The sequence below is a fragment of the Triticum aestivum genome, chromosome 5B (assembly GCF_018294505.1).
Source record: "Triticum aestivum cultivar Chinese Spring chromosome 5B, IWGSC CS RefSeq v2.1, whole genome shotgun sequence".
In the NCBI taxonomy this organism is placed as follows: Eukaryota; Viridiplantae; Streptophyta; class Magnoliopsida; order Poales; family Poaceae; genus Triticum; species Triticum aestivum.
This window is the reverse complement of record NC_057807.1, coordinates 134300448-134315510: the sequence shown is the minus strand read 5'-3', so window position 1 is coordinate 134315510 and position 15063 is coordinate 134300448. Positions and strand designations below refer to the sequence as shown.

Genomic DNA, 15063 nt, shown 5'->3' with positions numbered 1-15063 from the left:
CTTTATTTCTGTTCGAGGGCTTACCTCAAGCCCTTAAGACTACTTTACTTAGGTTATTAATTAATAAAAGTTGCAGTGGGGTGTTTACCCTACTGTTTATAGTCAAAAAAAATCTTTGACAGCTAACATTGACCAGAAGTCTACCGTCGTTGGTCATGGCGGTAGCCCATATATTCTACCGCCGGAGTGTATGGCGGTAGCAAAAGGGTCGGATCTGAAAAACTTGCAAACATGTATCAAAATCATGCTAAACTTTCATCAAATGGTCAAAACAATGATTTTGTCCACACTCAACAACATGTGTTTTCCTGTAGTGATGTTTACCGCTTTGACGCTAAATGTCATGGAGTACTATCCTCATCAAGCATTGTTCTCGCTATGTCAATCAAATTTATGCCTTTCTTTCCACTACACTATTTTGGTTTGTTCTGTAAGTTTTCGGGAACCACTCTTTCTTTGTCAAGGAAGTCTTCGATGTTGTGTACTTGAACTTCCACTATGGTTTCGAATCTGCTTGACCTTGAATTGATTTTGCACCTTCCTGGTGAAATTCTTGAGGTGGCCTTGTGGGTCCACAGGTCACAAACACTGTCAAATTTTGTTTTCACATGTATGAAACGCTGTTGAAATTCATTGCATTTGCCTCAAAATGGCGGTTGGCAACGAAAATCCCAAGCATTTTGCTTTCTTTTAGTCTAAACACACTTCTCTTTATTGATCAATAATAAGGTTCTTTTTAATAAGGTTCATGGGATACATCCCAAGCATTTTGCACTCACTGTCGCTCGCAGTGTAAAAGCCCGCTAACCGTATATGGGCTGAAAAGCCTCCACGCCTCAAAAGGAAAACAGCCGACGAAGCTCGTCACGCGGAGCCACCGCTCCCTCTCGCCGGCGCCGACACATGGGCCAGGCCCTGCGCCGCGCCTCGGGGCGCCTGAGGCCTCCGCCCCCGGCGAGGCCCCCGGCCGCTCATCCTCCCCCGCCTCCACCACGGGCCGCACCGGCGGCCGCTGCTGGCGGTGGCGGAAGTCCTCCCCAAGATCGGCTCGACGTGTCACAGGATGGTACGGCGGCTCCTGCTTTCTTTCTTGGATCTCGCTTAGCATTAGCTTGCTGTGCCATTCGACCTGGCTGTTGGTTCTTGATGCCACCACAACTACCGCTGCCGTGTAGCTTTGTTCCTGGTAAATGATGCCTGGATATCCTTAGGTTCTTGACCTGGCACAAATGCTCCGATTTTCTTGTCATATTGGGCTAGTTCATGATCCTTGGTGCTTTTTTGGGGAATCCTGCTCACAAAGATCATGTGCAGACTGTTGAATTGAAATGCGACATGCTTAAGTAGGTAGTGGGCACTGTTTCATCTAATCAAGTGTGGCATGTGGATTTCTGCAAATCAGGTTTGTGATCCCTTTGGATTTGACGAACTGAAACCAACCATGACCAATTAGCATGGGCTATATATTGGGTTAAGTCAGCCAATTCGTATAGTTTTAGAATTTATCGGCATGATCACACTATGTAAGAAAACTAGGAATGTCCGTTAACTTTGTGTCGGGTGTTTTCTGACACTGAATAGCACAGTTGCCAGCAAGTTATTGTTTCCGCCCGAGTGCAGCAGGGCGTGAACAGTCTATCCAAAATTGTTGTCACAGTTTGTTCATGACATTATTGATCATAGAATTTGGTAAGCTGTTGCATTTGATGGATTTAAGTGTGAAGAACCCAGAGCATCTACAACTGGAACTAACAAAAGTGAGCCCCTAAATGTGCACGGATGCATCCGCGGACAGTGCCCGGTGACACCTCATTTTTCACTCATTGTAGTCACACTCCTCATTTCCAAATCCTCATTTCTATACAACCTCCATGCAACGTCCATTTGATCTACGTACATAAAAACAAACTACAAACTAGCTACTTGTCATCGGATATGTCAATGACCTCCTTGCCGGAGCCGCCGGCCTCATGGTCATTGGCGGCGTGAAGAAACTCCGGTGTCTCCTCTTCGTTGTCCTCATCTGTGAAGAGCTCTCATGCTTCACGTCGGCCGCGTGGATGAAGCGGCGGTTCGCCGCCACCTCCAGCTCGGACTGGATGGACTCTGAGGATGGCCACTGCTCTGTTGCCTCCTCCGCTTGGGCAAGCTCGAACTGCGCTTGTGCGCCCTCCATGCCAAATCCAGCCTGCTCTGACGTGTCTGGACGATGCGCATCTCCACCCAGGTCTCCGCTCGATGCTCCGGGGTCAACATTTTGTAGTAGGCCAGCTTGCGTTGGACCATGGTGGCTGGCGGACGGTGAGGTCGGAGCAGAGAGGGAGAGGGAGGCTGGATCGCGGTAGCGACGTGGACTGGAGGGAGAGGAAGGAAATGGGGATGGCTAGGGTTGAGCCTTGCCGTCCGGCTTAAATAGCCGGATTTGGCCCCTTGGGTGGTGCGCTGGAGCAGTGCGATGAATGCGGACCAGTGACCTCCTGGTGGACTGATGGGTTTCCGCGTGGGTCCCACCAGTCAGTCTGACATGGCAGGCGCGTCCGGGCCTCCCCATATCCTCCCCAAATATGGGCTGGGTTTGGGGAGTTCCGAACGTTTTGGCTGGGTATAGGGGTTCTGGTTGGGTGCCAATTTCTTGACCGGGTCGCCCGGGCGTATGGGGGAGGGGGGGTCAAGTTGTAGATGCTCTCACTATCCAGTCAATTTCCCTGTAACTCTCGGGAGATGGCGCCTGAATTTTTTTTACTGCCTAGGTTCGACTAGGTACACACAAATGCGTAAACCCTTTCTAGAATTAATTATTTTATTTGGTAGGCTGTGAATTTCATCATATATAAAAAATTTAACTATAAGGGTGACATGACTTGTAAATGCGACACGTTTCTTTGTGATGGGGTAATGATTTCAATTGGAGCCAAGAATAGAGTAATAACTCCTTAATATTTGAGTTGATTTGGATTATGGAGCGCCAGGGAGTTCAGAGTAATAACTCAGTATTTGAGCTGATTTGGCTATTGTAGTAGGCTTCATTCTATCATAATTTTCTTGGCCGTGAAAACTGATGGAAGAATGCTACCAGCATAGTCAAGAACGTGTAAAGTTTGATGTGCTGTTATACCCCTTTTTTTGCGGGGGACTGTTATACCCCTTCTTTACTCTGCATGATAATAGCTGGCAAAGAACTGATGCCCCTTATGAAAAGTTGTGTCTTCTTTGCTTGTGTCCAATGGAACCATAGTTCTTTTTTTCCTAAATAAGCTTATGGGATACATCACCATCTTGATTTTGACATTGTCTCAGTGCAAGCTTTATTGACATTTACCAAAGCACTGTGACCATGCAATAGGTTTGAAATTGCTATTGTCAATGTTTCATTTATCAGTTTATGATATATTTACTTGCTGAAAATGCACTGCAGCTGTTACACCATCAACAAAAGATGCCCATGGTGTACTTGTAGAACGTGATCCAAGTTATGATGACATGCTTAAGCACATGGTTGGGAGAATCACTACTAAGCCTGGAGGAAAGCCAGAAATGGGTGAAGTGAGTCGTGTGATTTTTACATTGTTCTCCCTGGGCTAAAGTACCATAGTATCCTTGATGATTTTATTGCATTGCACTGCATATAAACCTATAAAGAACTGAACTTGAATAATCATTCTATTGAGTCTGAACTTTCTTTAGTTTTTGGGGAAAAGTAACCAGAGGCTTGTGCTTGCAGGCTTCCGTCGTAGAGCGATACAACAGGCCGCTTCCTAAGGTGAGAACATCCGAAGCCGAACCTGGGCAGAGCAGGCAGCTACCTCCAGGAACCCTGAACGTCGGGCACATCCAGGAGATCATCCTGCTGTACCAAGGAAAGTCCAGTAGCCACCGCGGCCCGATGAGCGTGGACCAGATCGCCTTGAGGTTCAGAGTCGAAGCCTCCGTGGTCCATGGAATCGTGCAGTTTGTCTCGTTGCCGCAGGATGAAGGCATCGAAAAGAAAGACGAACGGCGGGACCTTTGAGCGGATCTGTCAACATGGTGGAGATTGTTCATGCTCCCAAAATGAGTTGCGTAGAGGACAACTGGACAGACAAGTTTCTTGATAGTGTTTTCGTAGGTTTCTTTTCTTTCTTGTTGTTGTTGCTGCTGCTGAGCTGAAAGCCTGAGATGATGATGGAAACTGGAAACCGTACATTGCCGTGTTGCCTAAATAAAGATGAGCGTCTTTTTTTTATTTACTTTTTTCGTGTTATGGGTCAGTTGTGACGTGGCAAATCGACGTGTCCTACATGTAAAAATAAATCATGCACAGAGATTGTAGTTAGAAAAATATTTGTTGTTCAGTTTACAAATTTGTCTTTAAAAAGAGATATATCAGAAGAAAACAAATATTGTTGGCAAGAAATTGTGAGCTTCACTGCACGGTGCACGCATTTGAAGTGACCCACCAGATGTGGAGGAAGCTTCCGTCGCAATCAAACGGTCCCTGCGAGCTGCGACCCCGATCTTTGATCCATCTGCACCGATCACGAGGCACGCCGCTCCCCCTCGTCATCTCCCATTGCGCGGGTCGCCGGAGGGGGAAAGCAGCGGCCAGCGGTCCTCTTCCCACTCTCCGCCTCTCCCCCCGCTAGATCTCGAGGCTTCTAGAAGCTTCTGCCGACGTTAGTGTGCTGTCCAGATCTCGAACCTTCTAGAAGCCTCCACGGGCCGCGGCCCTCCCCGCCTCCTCCAGATCCCGGAGGACGCGAGCGGGGGATCCACGGGACCTTCGACTTGGAGCACCTGCTGCCAGGGATGCCGGTGAGTTGCTCGCAATTGTATCACTACTAGTACATGGGCTCAGTGAATGGCTGTGGCTTCGCTCGGCTGCGTGCTAACTCGTGATCCCAACTTTTGGCGGCGTGGCGTCTCTCTCCTGCTTAGTGATGCCACTTAGTGAGCGCTTGTGCTAATCTTCTTCGAGTAAATTGATCATGGCTGATTTGTAATGTCTCAACCATGTTTTTCCTTCTCATCTTGCCAGAGCATACAAGAACCACTGCATTTTAAACCTCAAGAGCCTAAAGTAGTCGTGGCGGAGAACGAGAACGACAAGATGGTTGATGTTCAGGACAAGGAGGTCACCATGGAAGGCCTCTGCTCTGTGGCCGCTTACGATCAGTGGACGCCTCTCTCAGTCCCAGGACAGCGCCCGAAACCTCGATACAAGGTCTTTATTTGTGTTTATTTCATTTAATTATTGTTATACCCTCTGATCTTGTGCTGGGCAATTTTCACTTGATGGTTCTCACATGCTGGCTCCAATTATCTTCTGCAGCACGGAGCTGCCGTAGTTCAGGAAAAAATGTATGTCTTTGGTGGAAACCACAATGGCCGTTACCTTGGTGACATTCAGGTACACTAGTCATTATGATTCTCTGTGGAAGGGGCTGCTTGTGCCTTCAGTTATGTTACCTGTATTTTTTGTCATTGAATTTCTATGGAGGAACTGTTACTCCTTTAGTTGAGCCCTAGATTTCCATAGATAGTTGCCTCGGGGGTTAACCCCTGGTCCTATATTTCTGACGATGGCACGCAGCTTAACAATGGAATGCTTCTTTCATTGAAGGTTCTGGATTTCAAAAGTTTGTCATGGTCAAAGCTAGAAGCTAAAGTTCAATCAGAATCAGCTGAACCAGCTTCTGTTGCTCCATGTGCTGGTCATTCACTGGTAATCATCAAGTACTCTTTCTAGTTATCAGTGATGTGAAACTGCTATTACATTCCAATGGTTGTAATTATAACGTTATCAGATTGTGTCTGTCTTCTAATCCCTGTAGATTCCATCCGGAAACAAGATTCTCTCACTTGCAGGACACACCAGGGAGCATACAGAGAGTCTCAGTGGTTAGCCTAATACATCGCTCATTTTTATCTCTTCTTATCTTGTCATGCCAGAACTCAATATTTTTTACTCAATGTTGTACAGTAAAGGAGTTTGATCCGCAAACCTGCACTTGGTCAATTTTGCGTACTTATGGGAAGTCACCGGTATGTATATTTAATCTGTATTTATGCTGTTCTATTGGGTCGCAAGTTTCCACCCCTTTTCCCTGAAGGCTGCTTCTTTTTGGTCAATATGTATCTTATGGTACTTTTCCTTTTTGTTTAGAGCTCACGTGGTGGTCAATCAGTAACTCGTGTTGGGGACACTTTAGTTGTGTTTGGAGGTGAAGGTGGTGGGAGGTCTCTTCTGAATGACCTGCACGTTCTTGATCTTGAAACCATGACTTGGGATGAATTTGAGAGCACGTAAGTTCTGAGGATTTGGTTTGATCGATCTAAACAAAATGGAGCTGAGTTGTTAAAATTGCACAAATGAAGTTAAAAAGTTCTTAGATGGGTATTCTACCATATATATGTGTGTGTGTGTGTGTGTGTGTGTGTGTGTGTGTGTGTGGAGAAATAAAATTCAAAGTTATGTGAAAATGCTATAGCACGTGTCACTTGTAGTTGGCAATTATTATACTTTGTTTAGAGCATGAAATAAAACTTGCAGTAAACGCATTAAGCCGGCTCTGCTTTGAGGTGCAGGATTGATTATCTGACAATTATTTCTTTACAGAGGCACTACTCCTTCTCCAAGGTCAGAGCATGCTGCTGCATGCTATGCGGACTGGTATCTCTTGATATTTGGTGGGGGATCTCATTCTACATGTTTCAGTGATCTATATCTCCTTGACATGCAAACAGTGAGACTTCTCTCTAGAGCTAGTGTTGTACATTTGCAATTCCAAACCAGTCACCTGACCGTTAATTGCAGATGGGATGGTCAAGACCAGAGCAGCACGGTATAATTCCAGAACCAAGAGCAGGGCATGCAGGCGTGACGGTTGGGGATAACTGGGTTATCACTGGTGGTGGTAATAGTAAGAAAGGTAAGGTTGTAATATTATGATTTTTACATTACTGCATCCGTTCGTTGCCGCTATTTGGTAACCTAATGAATGTGTTATCACTCACATGTGCCTAATGCACTGCAGGTGTTCCAGAAACGCTTGTGCTTAACATGTCTACTTTGGTATGGTCGGTTGTTACTAGTTTTGAAGGCCGTGCACCCCCTACAAGTGAGGTTAGCCATTTTTGTTCTTATTTTGCAATTTGTAAAGCAATGTGAACTTTAATTTTACATAACAATGTATATGTTCCGCACAGTTACTTGGAAACTCTCTGTAAGAGTTTGGATAAATGGAGAAAGGGTCTTTTGGTTTAGAAGTTCAAATTGAATATTCCAACTAGATTCATGAAAACAATGTTATATGAGTCTAAGCCTTTAAGGATCTCATAATAGTGAAGTTCACACGGTCATGCTGCTAACTGTCTTTTTAATATTGGTTAATTGTGATTCTATGGTGTTATGCACCCAAGCTGTCGCTGATCTCAATAATCTCCTTCACCACAGGGATCGAGCTTAGTACTTCACACAATTAATGGAGAAGATTTTCTGTTGTCATTTGGAGGATACAGTGGACGTTACAGCAACGAGGCATTTTTTCTCCGTCATCAGTTTAATTGTTCTGATTTATACCTTTTTATTTAGCTGGGTAATTTTTTTTATCTAGGTTTATGCTCTGAAGACAAGTCTCAGACCAAGTGTGTCATCTTCACGAATAGATGAACTGGAGACAAATGGCATGACCCCATTATCTGCAGAAGTAAATTCTAGCAGGGAACCTATATTCGAAATTGAAGAACTTCGAGATGACAAGGTAATATCTTAAGCGTGTGGTTGCTTGTTGGAACCACGGTTAACGCTTTTTCTCTCTGTCATTTTCAGAATAAGAAGGGAGGAGATATCAGCAAAACCTTGGTGCAAGCAGTAAAGCGTGAGAAGAACCAGGTAGAAGAAAGACTTGAACAGGAAAAGCTGCAGAGCTTCAACCTGAAGAAGGAACTAGCTGATGTGGAGAACAAAAATGCGGAGCTTACTAAGGTAAGATATACCACACTCGCGTAATTATTTCAGGAAATTCCATAACTTCGCCTACTGCAGTACTACTTGTGTGCTGAAGTTATCTGTAATATAATCTCCATACAGATTACTCGGAGTTATTTTTTATGATTTCTTATTCAAATATTTAAGGCCCTGAGCTTCAGAAAATCAAACTCAAATCACTACATCTCAATGGAATTATAGGTTATCATTGTAGCAGCATTATTTTTCATATGTTTATGCTTGAATTGGAGTCTCAAAGGTGAAGCCTCAGTGTATCAAACCTCGCAGTATATAGCAAGGTGGAAATGCAGCGTCGATTTGTGCGTTAGGAATATGTTCTCTTATTTGCAAGATGAAATTTTTCCTAAGCTCAATGTGATCAAGTTTTTATGTGCTGTCTGCTGTGCAGGAACTCCAGTCGGTCCGTGATCAACTCTCAGACGAAGCAGCGAGGGCTTCCAAACTCGAGGTACATAAAGGTTCTTCAGGACAGGGTCAGAAACCATGCTCTAGGTTTTGATGAGTTGGTCGAATAGGAATATAGAGTACTCCGTGGCCCTTTTTCACATTGATCTCTTGGGGTTGGAATGATGATGACACGAGTTTTCCCTTTGCTGAATTGGCAGGATGAAGTTTCAGAGATTCAACAACGGCTGCAGAAAATGGAAACCCTTGAAAAGGAGTTCGAATTGCTTCGGAGTGAAAGGGGTGGCGGGTCTGACGAATCAGGTTCAGGCAGCAACAAGAGGCCCAGCAGCGTGGGCTTCCGGAGGTGGTATGGAGATGACGAGCGCTGAAGCGGGGACTCTTCTCTAGGATCGCATTCTTTCGTTTTTGGTCGGTTTCTGATCATATATATTTTTCGGTTAATCCAGTACTGAGGCTTATATGAAAAGCTTGAAAATCATTTTGTAAAGGAAAAGACTGAAAGTATTTTTTTTACCAAGATCAAATGCCAGAGCCTCAGAAACTTGAAAGTGTTACATTCTGTGGAGTATATTTTTTCTGAGTTATATTTCCCAGCGTTGTTCTGATTGTGTTTGAACATGGCATCACAAAAAAATATTGGCAACTTAGGGTATTGCCCTGCAGATTTTTCAAACTCGTATTTTGGTAGTACTGACATAACCATAATACAGAAGGAAGCTTGTAGAGACAGTGCTATGATCATTTGAGGAGGCTGTGTTTCAGCCAGAAAACATGTGTATGTTCCCTAATTCCAATAAATAGAAATCTTTGCAGTGATCGAGCAAGCTTGAAAACAAACATATCACATGCTGATTTTGCAAAAACAGTGGCCGCCATACAGGATTGAGCGACCAGGTTCACATTAATAGTTACAACTAAATCCTGAAACTCCATATGTTGCTCCTGGAATTCAATAAAATCCACAGAGAAAGGGTATGAACTTCCCACCCAATGCTCAGCCAAACATGTTGGGAAGAGGCCTCACAGCCATGAAGGCGTCGACCATCTGTGTAAACAGGACATCGTTAAATTGGCAGAAGACATATGTGTGAATCTATTTTTTATCAGTGTTTGCACAGTGCAGCTACGCGCCTCCTGTTATGTACAAGACCAAATGAATGTGATAACATATGATATTGCATACCTCCTCGGTGACTCGAGCTCTAGCTCTTTTGTGCCTTTCAACCATCTCAGAAAGAACCGTAACCAGAAGCTGCTTCACTTCACCCGTCAGCATCCTTCCATCCTTGTACGCCTGATATTGAGTTTCACAACATTAGCACGGCCCAATTGGAAACTAAGTAGCTATAAAGTGTAGTTCTAATATCTTGCAATATTACCTTCTTTATGCGCTCGAGCTCATCATCGTCTTCAAGGAAGAAGTTCAGGTATTTAATTGAGACATCAACCTGAATACAACAATTAAAATTTACCAATTGGTTTTGTCTTGTGCAAGGAGCACATCACATTAGAGAAATATTGCAGGATGCAATGCTCCACAATTTACAATTAAATACAATGTTGTCAGCTTCAATAAATGACGAAACTACAAACAAAGGGCATGTTGCTAAATTCATATTTTATGAAACTGGTAATTTTACTTGATATACTGAAATTATTACTTATTCTAATTTAAGTTTTGCCTTTTAAGTAAAAAAAATGCATGATAGAATGATGCATAGGACATGTAATCAAGCCGCCAAAAAAGCTTGCTTACCTGTGCCAATTTATTGTTAGTATGTGTCAAAACAACAGGAAAACGGTGTACCTCAAGGTTAGCTCCAAGTTTTCTGTGAAGTTCTACAGAGTCCTGGCCACCTGAGAATGCATATTTATTCACCTGGAAAATGATGGGGAAGTAAATAGAAGTACAAAACAAAGACCTACAGGCTACAAATTCCATGCTCAGCTCAATCTAGCAACCACTTCAGAGCATCTACAAACGGACCACTCATATCCTCCCCAAGCGTCCTGGCCACTGCCCGGACAGGAGAAGGAAAAAAAAGCCACCCAACCGGACCGCCCACTTTGTCCTCATATGCTCGGGCACAAATCCCCATATCCAAGCCATATACAGGGATGTCTGGTCGTGTCAGGGCAGGGCGCCATGTAGGATTTCGCCACCGCGGACCACCTTTTCTCTTTCTTTATTCTTTCTTTCTCTCCACCAATCATATACATGTGACCGGACATATAGGGGGAAAATGAGAGGCATGGTTGTGTGCATGGACAAATAGGGACTAAAAGCGGACATGCCCAGGCGCGGTCGCGGATGTTTGAGGAGCCAGACTTGTGCATCATGGTTGTAGATGCTCTCAAACAAACAAGGATCAACTGAAAACATGTAACTGTTCGGAAATAATTTTTCTGATACAAGAAACGATGTTGAGTACATACCTTTGTCTTTATATCTTTAGTACTATCAGTCACATATATAGCAGAATTTGGATCACTAGCTGACATTTTCGTGTTCTCCCCCTGTAAGATATATAAGTAGCCCCAAAGCAATGATATTAAAGTTAGTGCCATCCATAACAGGATGTAGCAAATAAATGTAAAACAAATGGCACACGGGCTCCATAAACGAAGTTATAGTGTTGTTAAGTTCAAAACAGCGATGGAGAAATAGCAAGTTCAAGAATTGACTGGAAGCAGTCAAACTGGAACTGTGTTTCTCATAATCGGACTGGTATTGCGACTTCACTAGACAAAAAAAAAATTCTTATGTTTGCACTCGTTAACGCAATTCTAAATATGGCACATTCGTAATTCTACAAATTATGGTACTTAGGAACAAGCTTTCCACAAAAAATTATGCTATTATTACCAATAATTGAAATATTTCCATAGTTAAAAAAGGCGCGCCTAAGCGAGTGCTTAAGCGCGCCTAGGCTCTAGGCGTTGGCAAAACGCATTGCGCATAACTACGCTTAATCTGTGCATAATTGCGCATAAGCATGCGCTTTGCTCAGTAAAGCGCAAGGCGGTGGCAAAACACACAATTAACGCCTAGCGCTTTTTTGAACTATGAATATTTCACATGTAACCATGTAAGCAACCATTTCACTGTAAATCCTAATTGTCGGGCATTAAATGACTGATTTTAGATAATAAACGTCCTGGGCATCAGGTCTACCTTGTCCATATATGTACTTTTTTTTTTTGCCATGTTGAACTTCTATGCAGTGAAGCATAAAGTTTTAAACCATGTTCCTCAGAAAACAAATTTACCTGAAGAGCAGGGAAAAATCTTGACTCAATCAGTGCTGGCTTCTGGTAACCAATTCTTGGAGCAACATCACGGGTCATCCTGAAATAAGGATCCTGGAAGAATGAAAAATGAATTGAATGAGGAACTCAAGATATGAAACAAACCATGAACATCTACCAACAGTTCAGTATTTTTAATGAAATTACTCAGAGATAGCCTCTTAAAATTTCACATATGGATAAGCATATCTATAGTATGCACACAATAGAAGGATACTATTAGTTCAATTCTGGAAAGCACGAAAATTTTGCAGAATGTTACTTCTAAAATTAGTTGCTAGCAGATATATGATAATTTCTAGTTATGCCAGCAAGTAAATATTATGCAAAAATTATGTTTACAGGACAATTGTACCAAAAATATGTTTTTACCTGGTCTATTGCGCAAGGTATCAGGCACCGTAGTTGGTCATTGCCAGAAAAGTGTTTGGGAAATGAAGAAGGGAATGATGGAACTGCTTGCACAGGAGGAAAGCTAATCTTTCCAATGTGATCCTCTGGAGTGAATCCAAATATTCCCACAACCTGTCATTCAAGAGCGGACTATATTAGCCAACGTTAATGCTTGAACAGAAACTACTGAGCTCTCTCATGCCAAATAGACAAATAGTGTAATCAATGGAACAGCTCTCACTTTATTATATGTCACACATCTGGCCACTTTAACCATGTTTTCGTAAAAGGCACTGCAAGAAAGAGAAGAGGATTACTTTACTATTTTTATATAGAAACTAGTCTAGGATTTACGAGGTCATAAGATAAAAGATCAATCAAGGGTAGAATTTAAAATATTAATCTTACCCGCCAACAAAATTAAAATCAGAGAATATAAAAGTCCTTTCAACATCAAATCCGCATGCTATAATGTCTTTTGCATTTTCACGCGCAAGCCTTTTACTTTCCTCTACAGTCAAATTTTTCCACAGGAACTTCTCATCATCAGTTAGCTGTATCACTAGAGGAACCTTGAAAGCATCCTGCAAATATCTGAAGAAAGATCCTTATGGTCAATGAGCATTGCCAATGGTTACTTACCCAACCAGAACTGACAACTGAGATTACAATGCAAGATTTATCAAATAATACCTAGAGGGTATAGAGCATAAATAAGATTATGAAATGCAGCATATTAACGTGCTAGAGTTTATGTGAAGGATAGGAGGTAAATACTTAGCTTGCAAAACGATCTTATATTATGGGACTGAGGGAGTATTAAACATGCTAATTGGCGATGTATAACTCCCGAATTTCAAGGGTGGTATTCATCTAAAGGTTTTCTGCAAGTCCACTGTTGGTATTTTGATTCACCACATAAACTAGGAGTACAGAGAAGATATCAATTTCACTAGTCTACCGAACTGATGTTCTCAAACCAATGGAGACACAATGGGCTGTTCGTTCTAGCCAAGAATGCACGCTACTCCCCTGCTGCTCGGCAGGGTTGCCCAGATAAACAACACAGTGTATCAACAAAGTCTTCTTACTTGGTGAACATGAAGGGGACGAGGTGTCCGAGATGCAACGCCTCTGAGGAGGGCCCTCTCCCCGTGTAGAGGTAGAACTTGTCCCCCTTCTCGTAGATGTCCAGTATCTCGTTCAAATCCCTGCACACCCACACACAAAAAGGTTCCGAGATTGTGTCAGCAATTCCACCCCCGCCGCCGCCTGAGAAGGCAAAAGCTTTTACAGCACCTGTGGGCGAAGAAGAGGCCGCGGCGGAGGAAGCGGTGCGGGGGGCGGCCGGTGAGGCGCGCGATGCGGTCGATGAGCGGGGCGTCCAGGCGCTGGCAGCCGAACTGGTCGACCAGCTTGTCGTAGTCGATGCCGCCCTTCCCCGCCGACACCTCCCACGGGTTCACCACCTGCTCCTCCTCCTCCTTCTTCTCAACCTCCGGCGCCACCGAGGCCATAGCTAGTAATCCTTCTCTGCCCTGCTCGTCGCCGGAGATGGGAGGTGGCGGCAGCTGGAGGGGGAGGTGAAGCTACCAAGCACTTGTTACTAGCAAAATCTGGCCGCCGCTGGCGGCTAGGGTTGAGGGGGATCGACGAGGGGTTTGGACGAGTCGCGGCCAGGAGAGATGACGCGCGAGCGAATCGGTACGTGGGCCCTCGGATTCTGCTCGTGCTGGACCCAGACGTCAGTATTCTAAACGTTCACGTTGCAGAGCTCGTCGAAAACGAATCTTCACCTTCAAATCCATGAAGTCTATATTCTATCCTTGTTAATCCCGATCAATCTCAACCGTAGACATGTTTGGCACATAGGAAAACGATCCATCCCTGCCTCACATGTCATTTTCATTTTCATCGTGGTCCTTTGTGTGTGCGCTTTCCCTATTTGGGGCACATGGTGGTGGAGAGTCCATAGGAGGGCCGACGGCGGCGCTGCTCCCTGAGCGGGGCAGTATGACCATTCCTTCCCTTTGGCGAGATGGCAGTGGCGAGCTCGGCGACGACGAGCAGAGATTTAGCAGCTCTACCTTGCATAGATACAGACCTCGGCGGCAACGACCGATGGTGTTGGGTCAGCTGGAGATCATGTGCATGGCTCTGACTTAGACGATAATGTCAGCAAAGGATTCACGATGGTGATGACGTCGACTCCTGAGACGAGCGATGCAGCTCAAACCACTTCCCGCCAAGCTCGGCTCACCATCTTTTGTAGTGAATGGCGCAAGAAGAGGTCGTAAATTGATGTACCAATACCATCCTAACAAGCGCTGGATAGTAGAATCCGGGGTGTTGATCTGTTGCTGCTCTCCAACAGACTCTATTTCCTGCCATGGTGACGATGATCTTGGGGGCGCACATCGGTAGGGAATGAGACAGCCCAGACGTGTGAGCGTAAAAGAAAAGACACTTAGCAGCCACAACTCGATTTCTATTTTCTATCGGCCACCGTCGCAGCTTTATAACACCCACACACAGGAGAGTGCCAAGCAGAGCACCTCTTTGCATCTACGCACGCATGGCTGTGGACAGCAAGCTGTAGAGCCAGCTGCAACCGTTGACGCCGGCAGCGCATCGGCGATGAGGGGCATGGGAGGCGAGTAGTGAGCAGCCGGAGAGCATCCCGAACAACGAGTTGGTGTCGCGGGCATGCGGGCAGGAGTTCCTGGCGCTGACGCAGGTAGCATGCTCGCCGCCATGGCGCCCCATGAATTGAAGAAGTGAGAAGCGGGTTACACAAGAAAGATAGAGATAACAGGAGGAGGAAGATGAATATGACGTGCGGGCCGTGCAATCGGTGAGAGTAGAGATTTATCCCAACTGGGATAGTCCTTCTCCCGATGCATTAAACATGAACTGACATGCATAGAATCAGAATTACCGGGATACCAATTTCAGGCATTTGGATG

At 44.5% G+C, this 15063-nt stretch overlaps 3 protein-coding genes across 3 annotated transcripts; 2 read left to right on the top strand and 1 right to left on the bottom strand.

Moving 5' to 3' along the window:
• The first annotated feature begins 800 nt into the window (after positions 1–800).
• On the top strand, positions 801–4226 carry LOC123110813 (pre-mRNA-splicing ATP-dependent RNA helicase PRP28). Its single transcript, XM_044531426.1, has 3 exons — positions 801–1066; positions 3416–3543; positions 3722–4226. The coding sequence occupies exons 1-3, from the start codon at positions 904–906 to the stop codon at positions 4007–4009; spliced, it is 579 nt and encodes a 192-aa protein (XP_044387361.1). The 5' UTR covers positions 801–903; the 3' UTR covers positions 4010–4226.
• Positions 4227–4450: 224 nt separating this feature from the next.
• LOC123110811 (acyl-CoA-binding domain-containing protein 6) lies at positions 4451–8981 on the top strand. The gene is made up of 15 exons (XM_044531424.1): positions 4451–4791; positions 5015–5200; positions 5309–5386; positions 5600–5701; positions 5811–5877; positions 5960–6021; positions 6143–6282; positions 6596–6722; positions 6794–6908; positions 7014–7102; positions 7433–7516; positions 7593–7739; positions 7808–7963; positions 8376–8435; positions 8593–8981. Exons 1-15 carry the CDS (start codon positions 4786–4788, stop codon positions 8761–8763), a joined length of 1590 nt encoding a protein of 529 aa, XP_044387359.1. The 5' UTR covers positions 4451–4785; the 3' UTR covers positions 8764–8981.
• A 132-nt stretch (positions 8982–9113) lies between these two features.
• LOC123110812 (tryptophan--tRNA ligase, cytoplasmic) lies at positions 9114–13816 on the bottom strand. Its single transcript, XM_044531425.1, has 11 exons — positions 13397–13816; positions 13189–13308; positions 12506–12691; positions 12339–12390; positions 12077–12229; positions 11666–11758; positions 10832–10912; positions 10203–10274; positions 9775–9843; positions 9579–9689; positions 9114–9440 (listed from the first exon to the last, which is right to left on the bottom strand). Exons 1-11 carry the CDS (start codon positions 13612–13614, stop codon positions 9390–9392), a joined length of 1206 nt encoding a protein of 401 aa, XP_044387360.1. The 5' UTR covers positions 13615–13816; the 3' UTR covers positions 9114–9389.
• Positions 13817–15063: the final 1247 nt, after the last annotated feature.